The following is a 16425-nucleotide window of genomic DNA, read 5'->3' as shown; positions in this document are numbered from 1 at the left end:
CAGGCAGCGTGAGCCCATCATGAACACAAACACAAGAAAACAACAAGAAACACTAAATGATCCGACATGTTGCTGTTCTATATCAGCTTATCTGCTGTGTACGGAAGCCCTGAGGGACAAATGGAGACGGGTTTGTTTTGTTCTTTTGGTGATCCAGACTCTTTTCTCTCTTGTGTTTGTGATGTGAGAACTGGTTGATAACAACATTTGCCAGGATAATCTTTCTCTTTATTTGTTCCTCAGTTGTTTGTTTTAATGTTTTTTAACAAGTGAAATTGAGTGAATTTTTTTTTCACATGGTTTCACACAAACATTTTTTGTCCTGAAATTTCCACTCATTGAAAAATATTTCTTTACTCAGTTTCACAAATCAAACTGTAGTTTTTTTTTAGTTGGTTTCACTTTCACATGAAAAATAAAGATTCTCTTCGCAATTTATTTTTCTGACTCAGTTTCCCTCAATAACGACAAAGATTCCCTCACAAGACTTTTTCCTGCCAGCTGTGGAGTCACAAACACAGGAGAGGAAAAACAACTGAGATCACCAGAAGAATGTCTTCACTTTGCCCCTCAGGGCTTCTGCAGTCTGCAAGCTTGACATGTACAATGGTTCAAATCTCAGTGAAGGTTATTGAGTCAGTGCACTGACGTCATCAATCTTCATGTGTGTCTTTGTCAGACGGGATCATTACAGAAACTGTGTGTGAATGTAAAAATCAGCTGATGCATCAGGACCAGAACTGAGAGGAAACAACTTCCTGACGGGTTTGACTGACAGACAGACTGTTTGGGTCCAGAGAAAAGTTCTAACAGTCACTTCAGAACCACTGACTGTTTCGGTTTGGTCTTGTTGCTATGACAACAGCTCCACATAAGTTCGTACATCCAGACATATAAAATCATCGACAATCAAACCAAACTACTGATAGAATCCACATTTAAACCTCTATATCATTATTGTTATTATGACATCATCAGACATACACAGTATTTACAGCAGTACAAATAAATATTAACAATAATAACAATCAATATATTTAAATATATGGTACAAATATTTCTATTTTAAAATATGTGAGTGACAAAAGATGAACAAAGTCTCTGCTCCTCTGAGGAGGAGGAGGAAGAGGAGGAGAAGGAGGAGGAAGAGGAAGAGGAGGAAGAGGAAGAGGAAGAGGAGGAAGAGGAAGAGGAGGAGGAGGAAGAGGAGGTTCAGGGTTTGTTGTAGCTGAAGATCCCAACAGGAAAGTGTTTGACGTGAGTCGGCCACTGAGCAGCGAGCTGGAAAAACTTCACATCGTTCCACTCGACCCCGTCTATAGAGACTGAGAGAGAGAGAGAGAGAGTGTGTGTGTGTGTGTGTGTGTGTGTGTGTGTGTGTGAGTGTGTGTGTGTGTGTGTGTGTGTGTGTGTGTGTGTGTGTGTGTGAGTGTGTGTACCTCTCAGTGTGTGTTGGTGTTTGGAGGTACAGATCAGTCTGCTGATTCCGTCGATCAGCTGACTCCTGGACTCCGCCTCCTTCTCCTTCGTCTTCTTACTGAGAAACATGACTGACAGAAACAAACAATCATCATCATCTTCATCTTCGTCATCATCTTCATCACCACCTCTCCTCCTCCTCACCTTTCTTGTTCTTCTCTTTGGTCACCACAGTCATACTCATCAGTTCCCCTCCGCTGATCCTCGACACCTGCAGACTGCGGAAGTTGCTCTTCAGAGTGTTCTTCATCCCCACCTCCTTCCTCTTCTCTCCTCCTCCTCCTCCTCCTCCTCCTCCTCCTCCCTGACTGCTCCAGTAGTCCACCTGTAGACCCATCACCTCCCCCGGGCAGCTGGACAGAGAGGAGGAGCACAGAACAGTTACAGTTCTTATCACAGGTAACAGCCGCCATTTTGAAACATGTCACTCTGCTGTAGACAGGAAGTACCTGGTGGAGGGGGAGGGAGGGGGCGTGGAGGTGATGTTGATCGGTGCTCCTGATTGGGAGGGAGGAGATCCCAGTATGATGTCATCAGAGTCAACTGTGGACAGAGGAGCAGGTCAAGTTAAAGGTTTGACGTTCATGAAAAGCAACTGCAACCAACCAGAGAGGGCGCTGGGAGGTGAAGGGGGAGGGGCCAGGAGGCGGAGGTGAGTCTGGTCTACCTGAGGTGGACAGGAAGTTCTGCTCCACGATGCCAACCTTCACCAGCTGAAACACACACAGTGAGGTCACTAGTAACAGTCGTATCTCAGACTCCATTAACAAACTGCATGAGTTTACCAGTTGTTACCTCACGAGGACAAACTTAATAAAGTTTGTGAAACAGCTGCAGCACATTTTAAATCTCTGGTGTCTTCTTATGAATTCAGCTTTATATAAAATACATTAAGATGTTTCTGTACCTGTGAAACGTGTCATGACTGTAAGAGCCTGTCTGTTCATGTTTAAAGAGCATCTGACCTCCCAGCAGCTGTTGAACTGATTTCATCTGTTACATGTGTTAAATGTAATGTAATGTACAGTAACTAATACAGGCTGCTGCTCTGGAGGGAGGAGAACGTGGAGAAAGTCACCAGACTCCCTTAAAAAAACACTCAGTTCTGAGCCTGGTTGTGTCAGGAGAAACTGCGTGAACTGTGTGAAACGCTCTACAACACATTCTGAACTATTTGGGCCGACTCATTCAGACGTTACACATGAAGATCTGTCTTTGTGTAATAAATACATTTCTTCAGTGATGTCTGTATATTTGGATATAGAACAGGAAGTGAGATCAGATCATAAGATGAAGGTCAAGACACGTTTAAGGTTGCGAGTGAACTGACGAGCTTGAAGCTGTTCACTGATGATCGGATCACGGAGGACGGAGGGTAAAACCAACCAGTCTGTCTCTCAGATTCTAACTGGACCTGCATATATATCAGTGTATCTGACAGATTCACAGTCACAGTGTCTCATAGTGTTTCTTACCCCAATGAAAGGAACAAACTTCTGACAGGAGTCGTCTTCAGGGCTGCAGAAGAAGAGCTCAGAGTCACACGAGCAGCAGAAAAACAGACATTTACTCATAGAAATGTGATTAAATTAAACTGAATCTGCTGTTATTAACATCTGAAGGTCAGTCTGGCTGTAAACATCAGTTACAGCACATTGTCTTCAGTAATGTGCAACATTATATTAACTCCTGTAAAATCCTACATATTAGAATAAGAATTTCCAAGGATTCAGTGAAATCCTGTGTCGTTGTATTTCCAGCTTTACTAACTTCCTAAATCTTTACTAATGTATTTTTATTTGTATTTTACACACAGCAACTCGTGGAAACCTTCAGTGTTCCTGTTGTTTCCACGTTTTCTAACAAAGTGGATGTCCTGATGAGACGTGAGTGACTCTGATCGTGGCGTCATCGGCACTGAGATCGTTGATGTAAGCAGTAAGACGCGGCATCAGACTGAGGTGTGCTGAGGGGAGACAGGTGTGGTAACGTACCTCTTGTGTTTGCAGGTGAGCATGGCCTCTGAGATGGGACACAGGTGAGAAACAGCAGCTCCGCTTAGATACTGAGACACTCGAGCTGCGACGCCGACAGGATCTGTTCAGCAGCAACACAACAACAGCATCAGGAGGTTTACCGTCACACAGGTTCAACTCCAGTTAGATCAGTAACATCACAGACAAACGATGTGACAACGAAAAGGCAGAAGTGAACTGTGAACGAGTTACTGCTGTAAAGAAGTAAAGGAACAGTTCAACCAAAACTGTAAACCAGTGAACTGGTCCTGCAGCTTCTCATCTAGCTAACTGTTCCACCCTCGCTGTGGACCAGCTCAGCTGACTGCCGGTTCTGTTTCATGTTAAACCCGGTCTCAGCGGACTGAACTGACTGAGCACCAGAGGTCAGAGGTCATCCCTCCGTCAGGTACCGAGAGGAGGCGGCTCCACGCGTCCAAACAGCTCCCGCCAGCCGGCGTCCAAGAACAGGCTGTTGAATTTACTGTCCAGTGCCGCCAGGTACTTGGCCAGCGGGTGGGAACCTGGTGAGGCGATAAAACAAGGAGCATCATGGGAAGGTTCATCTGCTGGAGAGCAGAATTACTTGAGTGCGTGCATACCAACAGGGAGGATGAGAAAGCGGATGTAGTTCAGCCAATCAGGCGTCTTGCTGGCCAGCTGCTCTACGAAGCAGCACAGGACGGTGCTGAGGTAGCTCTGGTCTCCGCCCACCGCCACCTTCACCGTGGGCGGAGTCAGGGAGTTACAGTTACAGCTGGACACAGATCAGACACAGTGAGACATCGCTGATGGATTCAGTATGATCATACATTAATAAACACCTGGGTGACATCAGCTGATCACATGATTCTTACAATCTCTGGATCCGGCTGATGACGGCGCTGAAGGCGGCCTGAACATCCGCGGCCGAGACGGTGCAGACGATCGGCTGATCGAAGAGAAGCTCGGACAGATACTGAGGAGAGACACTCAGGATATAAAGACAGACAGGCAGAGAGAGACAGACAGGTACAGACAGACAGACAGACAGACCTGCCCCTGCCAGTCTGTGGTGTTGATCAGGATGATGGCGTCAGGGATCAGATCATCAGAGAACAGGATGTGGTTCAGCTGATCCAGGACCGACTTCCTGGCAACCTGAAGAAACACAAACACACATCAGAGCTGGTGAAATCACTCTGTCCCTGAAACCAGAACCAGGACCTAAACCTGTCTGTCTGCCTGTCTCACCTGTGGAGCAGGTATCCTGAAGTCAGACGACGTCTCACTGTCCACACTGCTGGTTCTGTCGGTCCCTCTGGAGTTCTGTCTGTCCTTCATGGAGCCGCTCCAAGGATGGCGAGACAGCTGACTTCCTGTCTTACTGCAGAGAGACAAAGAGATCAATGGACAGGTGTGTGTGTGTGTGTGTGTGTGTGTGTGTGTGTGTGTGTGTGTGCGCACGCGTGTGTGTGTGTGTGTGTGTGTGTGTGTATGTGTGTGTGCATGTGTGTGTACCTCGGTGACATGTGTGTTTGAGACTCAGTTTTACAGAGTTTGGCAGCCGGGCCTGCATCTGTTCCCATGGCAACATCATCCTCACATTCCTGTGGAGAGAAGAAGAACATGAGTGTGTGTGTGTGTGTGTGTGTGTGTGTGTGTGTGTGTGTGTGTGTGCGTGTGTGTGTGTGTATGTGTGTGTGTGTGTGTGTGTCTGGTCCGGACTCACCCTGGCGCCGACCCCGTCTCCTCTGGACTCTTCTGGACCTCCAGCAGAAAGCAGCTCTGCAGCCTGAAAACCAACAGCAGAGTCAGTGAGGCAGTTTGTCCAGCAGGAGGCAGCAGAGCACAGGACAGTCTGTGTCAGTCACTCTCCCTCCTCTCATGTCCGAGGCCACCTGTCATCGCTTTCAGTCACAGGAGCTGCAAAACAGCATGGTGGGACCTGAGACGTCCCTCATAAAGATGCTCTGAGACTGATGTCCAGTTCACAGGCTGGAGGACAGAGGAGACAAGGAGAGGAGGAGACGAGGAGACGAGGAGACGAGGAGAGGAGGAGAGGAAGAGAAGAGGAGAGGAGGAGAGGAAGAGAAGAGGAGAAGAGGAGACGAGGAGACGAGAAGAGGAGGCACAAAATAAAATGTGAACAGCTTCAGAAAAATCGATTTCCTTCCTGAAGCGTCTGTGACTGAGCGCCTGTCGGGCCTCAGCGTGATGTCACCCTGCAGCAAACACAGTGAAGGACACTGTTCGTACTCACGGCTGCAGTCTGTTCCCTCTGCTGGCTCTTCAGACTGTTCACACTGCCGATCTCAGTCTGAGAACTCGACTGTGAAATCCCCTCAAAGAACGGCCTGCGGGTCAGACAACAGCAGAGTGACGACAACAACACACAAACTGTCTGCAGGGAAACAACATGGACGCCGCTGACGGTCGACTTCTGAGGCCGACTGGCAGGAGGAGGACCGCCCACCTCCGCTCGAGGCTTCTGCTTATTAACGGTAGTTTTTTGCTCATGGGGTGAAATGTTGTGTGTGAATAAATGAATGGAGGAGTTCAGACCTGCTCAGTTTGTCATGAGATGACTTCTGTTGTTACCTGGTGCGATACAACGACTGTGATCATCTGATGTTTTAATCAAGTGTCAGCTGCTTCAGGTGTTCAGCAGAACACTGCAGCTCTGTGTTACTGTGCAGCTCCAGAACTGTTCTGTGGACTACCACACTTCACTGAGGTTAAATATGCAGGTGAACTGTTCGACCTCTGACCTGTCGTCTCTGTTTGATGTGGATATTTTACTTCTCTGACCAGCTGTCAGTTGAACCCTTCAGCCCGTCGCAGGTGAACACTCAGGTGTTCTGAGGTATAAATGTGGGTCTGGTGAGTCGGACCTGAGTTTGGGTTTGGGCGTGCTGACGATGCTGTCATTGTCGTCCAGCTCCGGGCCGCTGTCACTCGGGTTGTAAACCTCCAGACTGTCGTACAGGAGGTCCAGGTCCTCCTCAGCCTCCTGACTCCGTCCTACCGGGTCAGAGTCCAGAACCTGCAGGGGAGACAAACTATCAGCCAGGTGACAGGACAGCGTTTAAAAATCAGCCTGAAGGATCTCAGCTCGTCTCAGCTGAAGTTATTATTCTTCAAATGTTCAGATATAATTAAACACATTATCGTTAACATGATTGTGAAAGCAACATTCTGGTTCTGGTGCCGCCTGTGGACAGAAGAAGATGGTGAACTCTGTGTTGGTGCCGTACCAGCAGACGACGGAGCAGCTGCTCTCTGATCAGCCTCAGACACTAACAGACGTGTGAGTACAAACCTCGTCGGTGACTTTGAATCTTTTCAGCAGAGCCACAAACTTCTGTTTGAAGTTCGGTTGCTGACGACAGAGAAAAACAGACAAACAGAAGAAAAGTGAGACAGTTTCCACATCGGATCAGACTGTGAGCAGCATCACATCCTAACTGCTTCATTCACCGCCAGCTGGCTCAGCCCCCCGCCACCCACCTACACATAACGTATGGATGCATATTAAATGTTGCTGAGCGTATTTAATTTGAAAATTTAGATTGTGTTGATTTCTGTGGCGGGGAAACATCCATCAGTGTTGAACCCTCAGAAAGACGGAGCGTGTTAAAACCAAAGCGAGGCTCCGGAACAGCTCCAGCTTTCTGCTGACACCATCAGGCGGCAGCTCTGATTGGTCCTCACCTGCGTCAGAGAGGCCGTCCGGATCATTTTCCCACGAGACTTCTTCATCTTTCCTTGGACATCATCATCATCATCATATATGTCCTGAGAAACACACAGAGGGACGGTCTGATTCTGTTCATTCCAATCTGAACCAGAGAAGGTCGACGATGCTCAGAGGATCAACGACAGCCTAACATTGTTGTTAGCATCTGCTTCATGTTGTTATACAAATTATATCCAAAACATGCTAATATGGGTATGCTAACATAGATCATGTAAATGTCAACAGTTACATTCACCTATAACAGGTGTACTTTGAACTGAATGTAATTTAAGTATGCCAAGATGGCGACATCATTAGCAGATGACTCATCTCTCGATAAAAGCAAGGAATCTGTGTGTGTGTGTGTTTGTGTGTGTGTGTGTGTGTGTGTGTGTGTGTGTGTGTGTGTGTGTCTGTGTGTGTTCCTCAAATATCTCTGCGGATCAGGATCAGACTGACCTGAGAGTTTCAACATGGCTGCTGCTTGGTTCAAGGATGTGCAACATCAGATTTGTTTGGACTGCAATGATGCCGTTAATAAATTATTTCATAAATGCTTTATGAATTCCACTAGCATTGTTAACCGGAGCCACCACAGTCACATGTGCACCAGAGCCAATCACTGCAGAGCTCACTTCCACAACACACCTTAAGAAACAAGCAGATTTATACGCGTCACGTTTGCTTTGTGTCTGGTGCAGGAAGAAACGGTACAAACACGCTTTTGTCATGAAAGTGTCCAAGCAGCAAGTTTGGTTGCTGAGGAACAGGAAGTTGTGGGCGGGACGGAGGCGGTGATACAGACAGCGACAGAGATGGTGAGTTTTGAGAGTTGAGAGATTTGTGACATATAGCGTGTTTGGAGTATGTCGTTAGTGTGTTATATAGTGTTTAGTGTAGTGTGTTTATTGTGTTTAGTGTGTAGTGGAGACGGGTTTTTCTGTGTTGTGAGTCAGAACAATGAGGAGATGCTGAATGTGGAGCAGGTGGGAATGAGCTGAGGAGCCCTGAGCCTGAGGCATCGCCTGCATTTAAATGTAAATAGTTACATATAACTTTGTAAATTTCAAAAACTTATGCACAAATTTAGCAAACAACAATGTATATTTGCATTATAACTAATACAACTGGTTCGTTAAACATATTTGTGGTTTTCACAGTAACAAATCTTTTTCTTGCTCTGATTTTATGTTACTTTTTGATTTTAGGTCCATTGTGTTAATACCGTATGTCAAAATTTAAAAATAACTGTACAGTCACACATGTGAGGTTGTGCTGAAAATAATGACATCAAACAAGGCAAGGTAAATAGTTTTCAAGGTGAAATATCATGGTAAAATCAAAAGTAGTCAAAAACAGCCAATTCTATCCCTGAAGTCCTGACACCTTCACACACAGCCTCATTTGGCCTCCATGAAAAAGCTACTTAACCTCCCACTTTTCTATAGCGACACATGCTTCCTACAGGCAACGCACTAGTTCATTTAAGTGAATCAGTTTTTAGTAACATGCTAGCACATCACCATGCTATAACAACCAACTATACAGAGCTATTTTAAAAAGCCGGCTAATGTTTTCTGCTAAAATGTTATATGCTAACATATATTGACATGCTAACTGTAGCTGTAGCTCAAATTACAACTGATACGATTAATTGATCATCTCAGAAGTTGTCAATCCATTCTTAAATAACCAACTGAAGTTTCATTGTGCTCGCCTTATCACCGCCACACAAAACATTTGATTGATTTTACCATCAAGTGTTTTCTAATTCATACGTAATGACGAACTGATCCATCGTTATTGTTCCAGCTGATCTGTGAGACAGGTGTGTTGAGGCTCACCTGATGTTGGACCGCATCATCACTTCCTTCCTGTTCAGAGGAGAAGCTGTCGTCATCGTCCTCCCAGTAGTTCTCCAAGTCAGGAGAGCGATCTGTCACACAAACACACAAACAGTCTCATCAACACAAACTGACAAACCAACAGCTCGTCATCTAAAATACTGAAGGAATCATTCAGCTGAAGCATATCGGACATTCGTCACGTCTCATCCCTCATCTCTCTGGATTTTTCACGTCTTTGTTGTTGTTGTGGTCGTTTTGTGTTGCTGTGGTCGTTTTGTGTTGCTGTGGTCGTTTTGTGTTGTTGTGGTCATTTTGTGTTGCTGTGGTTGTTTTGTGTCTGTGTGTTCAAACATGGATGAGTTTTGCTGCACTTGAGCCTTGAACCTGATTGTGTGCTGGTGCAGTCTGGACTGGTGGAGCTGCTGGTAGAAGTGATGTGTGAGGATCAGAGGGAGTGACGAGGTGAAATCTGACAGAAACTGATTTATAAAGAACGTGTTCCCTGGATCAGACCAATCAGGAGCCAGTGTGTAATGTGCAGCTGATGCTGTCAGACAAGCTGCAGGTCGGCTTCACTGTTCTCCTACCTGAGGCCTTGGTCTTGTTGCCATGGTGACCACTTGTGTCCTCCTGTTCGATTGGCTGGCTGGAGAGAGAATGGACGCTCAGCTCCGCCGCGCGCACCGAAGCATCCTTCAGGTTGCTGTGGAGACCAAGGATGTGGGCTCTGTCTGTCGGACGCTGCATCACCTGGGAAACAAACACACACACACACACAAACACACACATTATAGAGACAAACACATTAACACACACTGGCCACACATTAACATAACCTGTGTTAGTGTGTGGGTCACTGTCACTGTAGACTGAAAAAAAATGCACCTGTAGGCTGGTGAAGTCTTCATGTATAATAATAATATACAATAATATTACTATTACTATAGTAATAGTAATGCTATACTATATTATTATAGCAATACTATGACAATAATATTACTATTATTATTATTATTATTATTATTATTATTATGAATAATAGAAATAAGAAGAAGAAGACGATGACTGCTCAGTTCAGCTGATGTGTTAACAGAGTTTATAAAGTGTCTCCAACTCAACAACTCACTAAACTGACACATTTGTTAAGGGAGTCTGGGGACTTTCTCCACGGGGACAAAGAAGTCGCCTATATTGTTCCTGTTTAGTGTCTTTGTAACATGTGACATGTTTAGATCAATAACATGATTTTTATACAGAAGTGAATGAAAGTCAGCGGCCGCATGAAGCAGACAACAAAACACATTCAGACTTGTTGAAACCAGGAATGTTGTTTGACGTTTTGTTTGACTCTCCGTATTTATGTCAGCGGCAGTCAACATGAAATGAATTTACCAACAGTAGGAGTCGCAGCTCTGTGAGGCTACAGTGATGCTTTGAGCTACATGCTCACAATGACAACACCATCAGTTCTGCAGGTTATAAACCATAGTATCTGACACATGAACATGGTGACCTGATGATGGCGCTAGATTAAAGCCAGAGGGTCAGCAGGGTTAATGCAGTTCATCCTGATGGGAACATGAACGTCTGAGGCACAGTTGTGGCTAACACAGTGCTCCCCGTCGTACCTCGGCCATGTTGATCACTCCCACTGCGAGGGTCTTGTAGCCCAGGATGGTTCGGTTCTTGTATCTCTTCCTCCTCTGCAGCATCACATGCAGGCGGTTCACATCTCGCTTCAGGAAGTGAGGATACTGAAAGACAGAACGGCATACGCAAGTTTACAACCAGGCAGTGACGACAGCACGAATATCAACCTGACGAACAGATAAAATGAAGAAATATGTGACCTGCAGTGAGAAGGTGAGCTCCAGGTCTGTTTCCATCAGACCGTCTGGAGGAAGAAGGTACTCGTTAGATCGTAACGTCCGCTTCGAGCCCTGAGAGGCGGGCATGGAGGTGGAGACAGATAAGTTCACTATTATTGTTAGGATGCAAACTATCAATCTGCCTGATGGTTCACTGTTTTATGAAGACACCATGTAACTGTGTTACTGTGCTTCCTTGTTCACATCGAGTCAAATGTTCTCCACTTAAAGTGTGATGAATTAGCTGTTAGCAGCTGCTAACGGCAGTGAACAGATGTACAGATAGACTTGTTATTATGGATCCAGCTGATTGTCTTTGAAAACCCTCCCCACTCTGCCTCTGACTGGCTGCTTTCGCCGGTTGAGTTGTTCATGTTGAGGCATGAGGTGTGAGATTGATTAGGGTTATAATGTCAGGGTAAAGCCAATCAGAGGCAGAGTTGGTCAGGTCTTATGGTGTGTTCAGACCAAACACAATGACAGTATTCACCTCGTATTACACATGTACCTTTGACTGCAGCAACCAGCTGAGACTCCAGCTCAATGACTCTGTCTCACCACGTCAGTATGAACATCTCTGGTCTCTGTATTTGGGTCCTAACAAACACCCCCATCACCCCCCAGTACAACTGTGTGTGTCTGCAAACAGCCACAGTTACTGATTATTATCTTCTTCTCCACTGATGTTCATGGATGTCAGGACACGACAGGCTTTCACGACACGACTTGAGTTCAATATCTTCAACTTATGCTACATTTTTTTCATTAACTTTGTGTGTCACCTAGACACGCAAATTATTTGCCTCATGTTTGGTCTGAACGTCCCGTTCCATCCATTGTGACAGTGTTCTGACAACAGTAACCGGATGATGACTTCCATTCTGTAGGTGGTAAAATGTTCTCACCTGGATCTTCACAGCAATGACGACGGAGCTGAGCTCTCTGTCCAGCTCCTTCAGCACCATCAGCCTCTTCAGAGTCAGACTGCACAGCCTGCAGACGACACGTTACACAGGACAGTCAGGGCGATGTTAGTGCGTCTACCTGCCACCGAGCCAACTCCTCCTGTCAACTCCTGTCTCAAAATGATCAAGGTGAGCATTTATAGGAATAAAAAGCAGGTGTTTGTTTTTCTCAGTAGACATTCTGTTGTTGAAGACTGATCGACCAGCCAACAAACAGATGTACACGTCACCTGCTTGGAAGGTGATGGAGGAAACTGTTCAACTGACTTATTATTTGCGTTTGTTGTTAGAAAGCAACCAAGTCTGGACGGGGCCGGACAGTCGGGTCCAACAAGCACCGGGCTTCACCCACGAGACTGAACTGAGGGAGGTGATCAGTCACTGGGTTTAACTTTATATGAATAAAAGACTCCAGCAGGAGCTGTGAGGCGAGGCTGACCTGCTCCTCTGGGATCTCATTACTGGAGGATCATGTTGGGACTCGTCCTCCACTCAACAGCTTCCTGTCAACACCAGCCAAGAGCAGCCAAGAGCAGCTAATACCTGCTAATACCTGCTCACCCCGACTGTGACCGCCGTCCAGTTCACTGCAGCACAGACTGAACCAGATGCTTCTGAGAAAACTCTGACTTTGTTCTGTTAAATCACAACATTCTTCTTTAGCCATTCAAGCTCACATATTAATTTTACAGGTTTGTTCCACACAGAGCAGGAAGTGACATCACACCAGGACACAGGTAAGTGTAAGGTGTGATCATGTTCACCTGATCAGTAACTTGATGAAGGTGTCGCTCAGCTGTGATCTTTGCTGGAAACCAACAGGTGGCTGTTTCCTGAGTCTACAGACCATTTGAGAGGATTAACTCTGATTGGTCGCGGTCGTTAACCCTCACACAGCCACACTGCTGCTAATCCGCCCAGCGACAGGTGGAGGGATCGTTATTCTTCACTGGAGTCTTCTATTCATCTTGTTTTGATTGGATGCTGTAATGTGACATTATCAGTGATGTCAGTTGTTTCTGTCCCTGCTGATCCAGGGTCAGTGGAGTCATGTCAAAGTCTTCAGCTCTTCCTAAGCATTCTGGGAGATGTGGTTCCTCTGTCTTACTCCACCCAACATACAGTAAAGTATAAGAAACTCTGTGCAGTGAGATGAAGACATATAACATAGAGATGTGCAGCAGTATATGGTGACAGTGATCACACTGTGATCAGCTAACGTGAGTGTTCTACTGTCAGTGTCTCTACAACAAATGTATATCAAGTTTATATGGAGTTTGTTGTGAGTCTGAAACTATATGAAACATAAATCATTCAAAACATATTTCATTAAGGGTTATTGGATCTGATAATAACTGCATTATATCGTGACATAACTGTATTAATTATGATATTACTGGACTAAACATGGGCTGTTTGTGTGCACAGTGACAGCCTGTACCCTCTCTACAAGCCAGGAGAATATATAGATAGTTAACTGGAGAAAATGACTGACGTGGAGTTCTTCTTAAGGCGCAGGTTTGAAACCCTGATGTTACAGGATGAGTTGGACTGAAGGCAGACGGAGACTGTCATCACTCAGACTGCTGGTTAAACAAATGGTGGCTTTAACATTTGTAGAAAGTAAACTGCAACAACACAACAGCCACAAACAACAACAATAACCACAAACAACAACAACCACAAACAACAACAATAACCACAAACAACAACAACAACCGCACACAACAATAACAACAGCCACAAACAACAACAATAACCACAAACAACAACAGCCACAAACAACAACCACAACAGCCACAAACAGCAACCACAAACAACAACAACAACCACAAACAACAATAACAGCCACAAACAACAACAACAACCGCACACAACAATAACAGCCACAAACAACAACAATAACCACAAACAACAACAACAGCCACAAACAACAACCACAAACAACAACAATAACCACAAACAACAACAACCGCACACAACAATAAAAGCCACAAACAACAACCACAAACAACAATAACAACCACAAACAACAACAATAACCACAAACAACAACAACAGCCACAAACAACAACCACAAACAACAACCACAAACAAAAACAACAGCCACAAACAACAACCACAAACAACAACAGCCACAAACAACAACAATAACCACAAACAACAACCACAAACAACAACAGCCACAAACAACAACAACAACCACAAACAGCAATAACAGCCACAAACAACAACAACAACCGCACACAACAATAACAGCCACAAACAACAACAATAACCGCACACAACAATAACAGCCACAAACAACAACAATAACCACAAACAACAACAGCCACAAACAACAACCACAAACAACAACAATAACCACAAACAACAACAGCCATAAACAACAACCACAAACAACAACAATAACCACAAACAACAACAACAACCGCACACAACAACAACAACCGCACACAACAATAACAGCCACAAACAACAACAATAACCACAAACAACAACAGCCACAAACAACAACCACAAACAACAACAATAACCACAAACAACAACAGCCACAAACAACAACCACAAACAACAACAATAACCACAAACAACAACAACAACCGCACACAACAATAACAGCCACAAACAACAACCACAAACAACAATAACAGCCACAAACAACAACAATAACCACAAACAACAACAATAACCACAAACAACAACAACAACCGCACACAACAATAACAACAGCCACAAACAACAACAATAACCACAAACAACAACAGCCACAAACAACAACCACAACAGCCACAAACAGCAACCACAAACAACAACAACAACCGCACACAACAATAACAGCTACAAACAACAACAATAACCACAAACAACAACAACAACCGCACACAACAATAACAGCCACAAACAACAACCACAAACAACAATAAAAGCCACAAACAACAACAATAACCACAAACAACAACAACAGCCACAAACAACAACAACAAACAACAACAACAACCACAAACAAAAACAACAGCCACAAACAACAGCCACAAATAACAACAGCCACAAACAACAACAACAACCACAAACAACAACAATAACCACAAACAACAACAACAGCCACAAACAACAACCACAAACAACAACAGCCACAAACAACAACAACAACCACAAACAGCAATAACAGCCACAAACAACAACAACAACCGCACACAACAATAACAGCCACAAACAACAACAATAACCACAAACAACAACAACAACAGCCACAAACAACAACCACAAACAACAACAATAACCACAAACAACAACAACAACCGCACACAACAATAACAGCCACAAACAACAACCACAAACAACAATAACAGCCACAAACAACAACAATAACCACAAACAACAACAACAGCCACAAACAACAACCACAAACAACAACCACAAACAAAAACAACAGCCACAAACAACAACAATAACCACAAACAACAACAACAAACAACAGCAACAACCATGACAATAATAGTAATAATAATATGAACACATGTCACCGAGGTACATACACATACACTCACACGCAGACTCCCACTCTCTCTCTCTCACACACACACACACACGCACAGCCTCCATCGTCTCTGGACCCGGCGGTACCTCCTTCCTCCTCTCCCCGCGTTCAGCCGCTCCTCTCCGGCCGCACACTAATCCTCTTACCTGGGGACGCAGCTCGGAGAGGACCGGTCGATCTCCCAGGTCGCAAACAGGTTCATCGGCACCGGGATGAGGCCGTCAGGCTCTCCGGCAGCACCGGACCCGACCGCTGGGTCCGGGTCCGGTGGGAAAGCGCTCCCCCGGACCGCTCCTCTGTCTGCTGCCATCGTCGCCTCTTCGCGGCGGCAGGTCGGTCGAGATGCCGCCTGCAGATCTTCAGTCCGGCCGGCTGACAGCGGGGCGGGGCTGACGGCTGGACACCGGAGGACTCACTGATCCAGAACCAGCCCAAACAGAGTGGAGCAGCGATGGAGGACCAAACCCGTCCACTGTGGTTCCACCTCCTCCTGAGGGAACATCCACCTGTTACCTCATCCACAGCAGGAGACATTAAAGGTTCAGTCTGTAGATTAAAGGGTCAGTCTGTAGATTAAAGGAGCAGTCTGTAGTTTAAAGGAGCAGTCTGTAGATTAAAGGTTCAGTCTGTAGATTAAAGGTTCAGTCTGTAGATTAAAGGAGCAGTCTGTAGTTTTAAGACTTTCAATAAACAGTAAATACTTTATAAACCATTGATTTAAGTGTAATTCTGCCTGTTTTAAACAGTCCCTTCCATCACACGTTCTGCCTCCATCTGAAAATAAGACTTTCATCTGATTTAATGAAGAACATGTCCTGTTTCTGTTCTTGTTGGCTGCTCAGAACATCAGGAGAATCTCACTCTTCTGTTTTTTCCTCACCTTTGTTTCCTGGTGCAGAAAATTAATTTAATGTGACATTTCAAGCCTATGCTGCCTCCTTGTGGCCAACCTGTGTCACTGCAGCTCCTCAATCAGCAGACGAAGGTGATCA

General features: G+C 45.1%; 1 protein-coding gene across 2 annotated transcripts; it reads right to left on the bottom strand.

Annotated features, from left to right (window-relative positions):
- Window positions 1–1086: 1086 nt before the first annotated feature.
- LOC119023606 (phosphofurin acidic cluster sorting protein 1-like) lies at window positions 1087–16156 on the bottom strand. Of its 2 annotated transcripts, none has more exons than XM_037105695.1 (24): window positions 15580–16156; window positions 11833–11920; window positions 10910–10999; window positions 10688–10813; window positions 9647–9809; window positions 9057–9148; window positions 7188–7271; window positions 6796–6855; window positions 6368–6519; window positions 5737–5830; window positions 5206–5268; window positions 4995–5083; window positions 4728–4860; window positions 4530–4634; window positions 4352–4452; window positions 4097–4251; window positions 3908–4018; window positions 3474–3576; window positions 2955–2997; window positions 2147–2192; window positions 1929–2022; window positions 1624–1832; window positions 1440–1550; window positions 1087–1325 (listed from the first exon to the last, which is right to left on the bottom strand). In XM_037105695.1, exons 1-24 carry the CDS (start codon window positions 15741–15743, stop codon window positions 1213–1215), a joined length of 2589 nt encoding a protein of 862 aa, XP_036961590.1. In that variant the 5' UTR covers window positions 15744–16156; the 3' UTR covers window positions 1087–1212. The 2 variants fall into 2 exon arrangements, with proteins under 2 accessions (XP_036961590.1, XP_036961597.1); XM_037105702.1 differs by lacking the exon at window positions 15580–16156 and adding an exon at window positions 12657–13026.
- Between the last annotated feature and the right edge of the window lie 269 nt (window positions 16157–16425).

The sequence above is a fragment of the Acanthopagrus latus genome, chromosome 1 (assembly GCF_904848185.1).
Source record: "Acanthopagrus latus isolate v.2019 chromosome 1, fAcaLat1.1, whole genome shotgun sequence".
NCBI lineage: Eukaryota > Metazoa > Chordata > Actinopteri > Spariformes > Sparidae > Acanthopagrus > Acanthopagrus latus.
The sequence above is the reverse complement of the archived record's forward strand: the minus strand, read 5'-3'. Positions and strand labels throughout refer to the sequence as shown.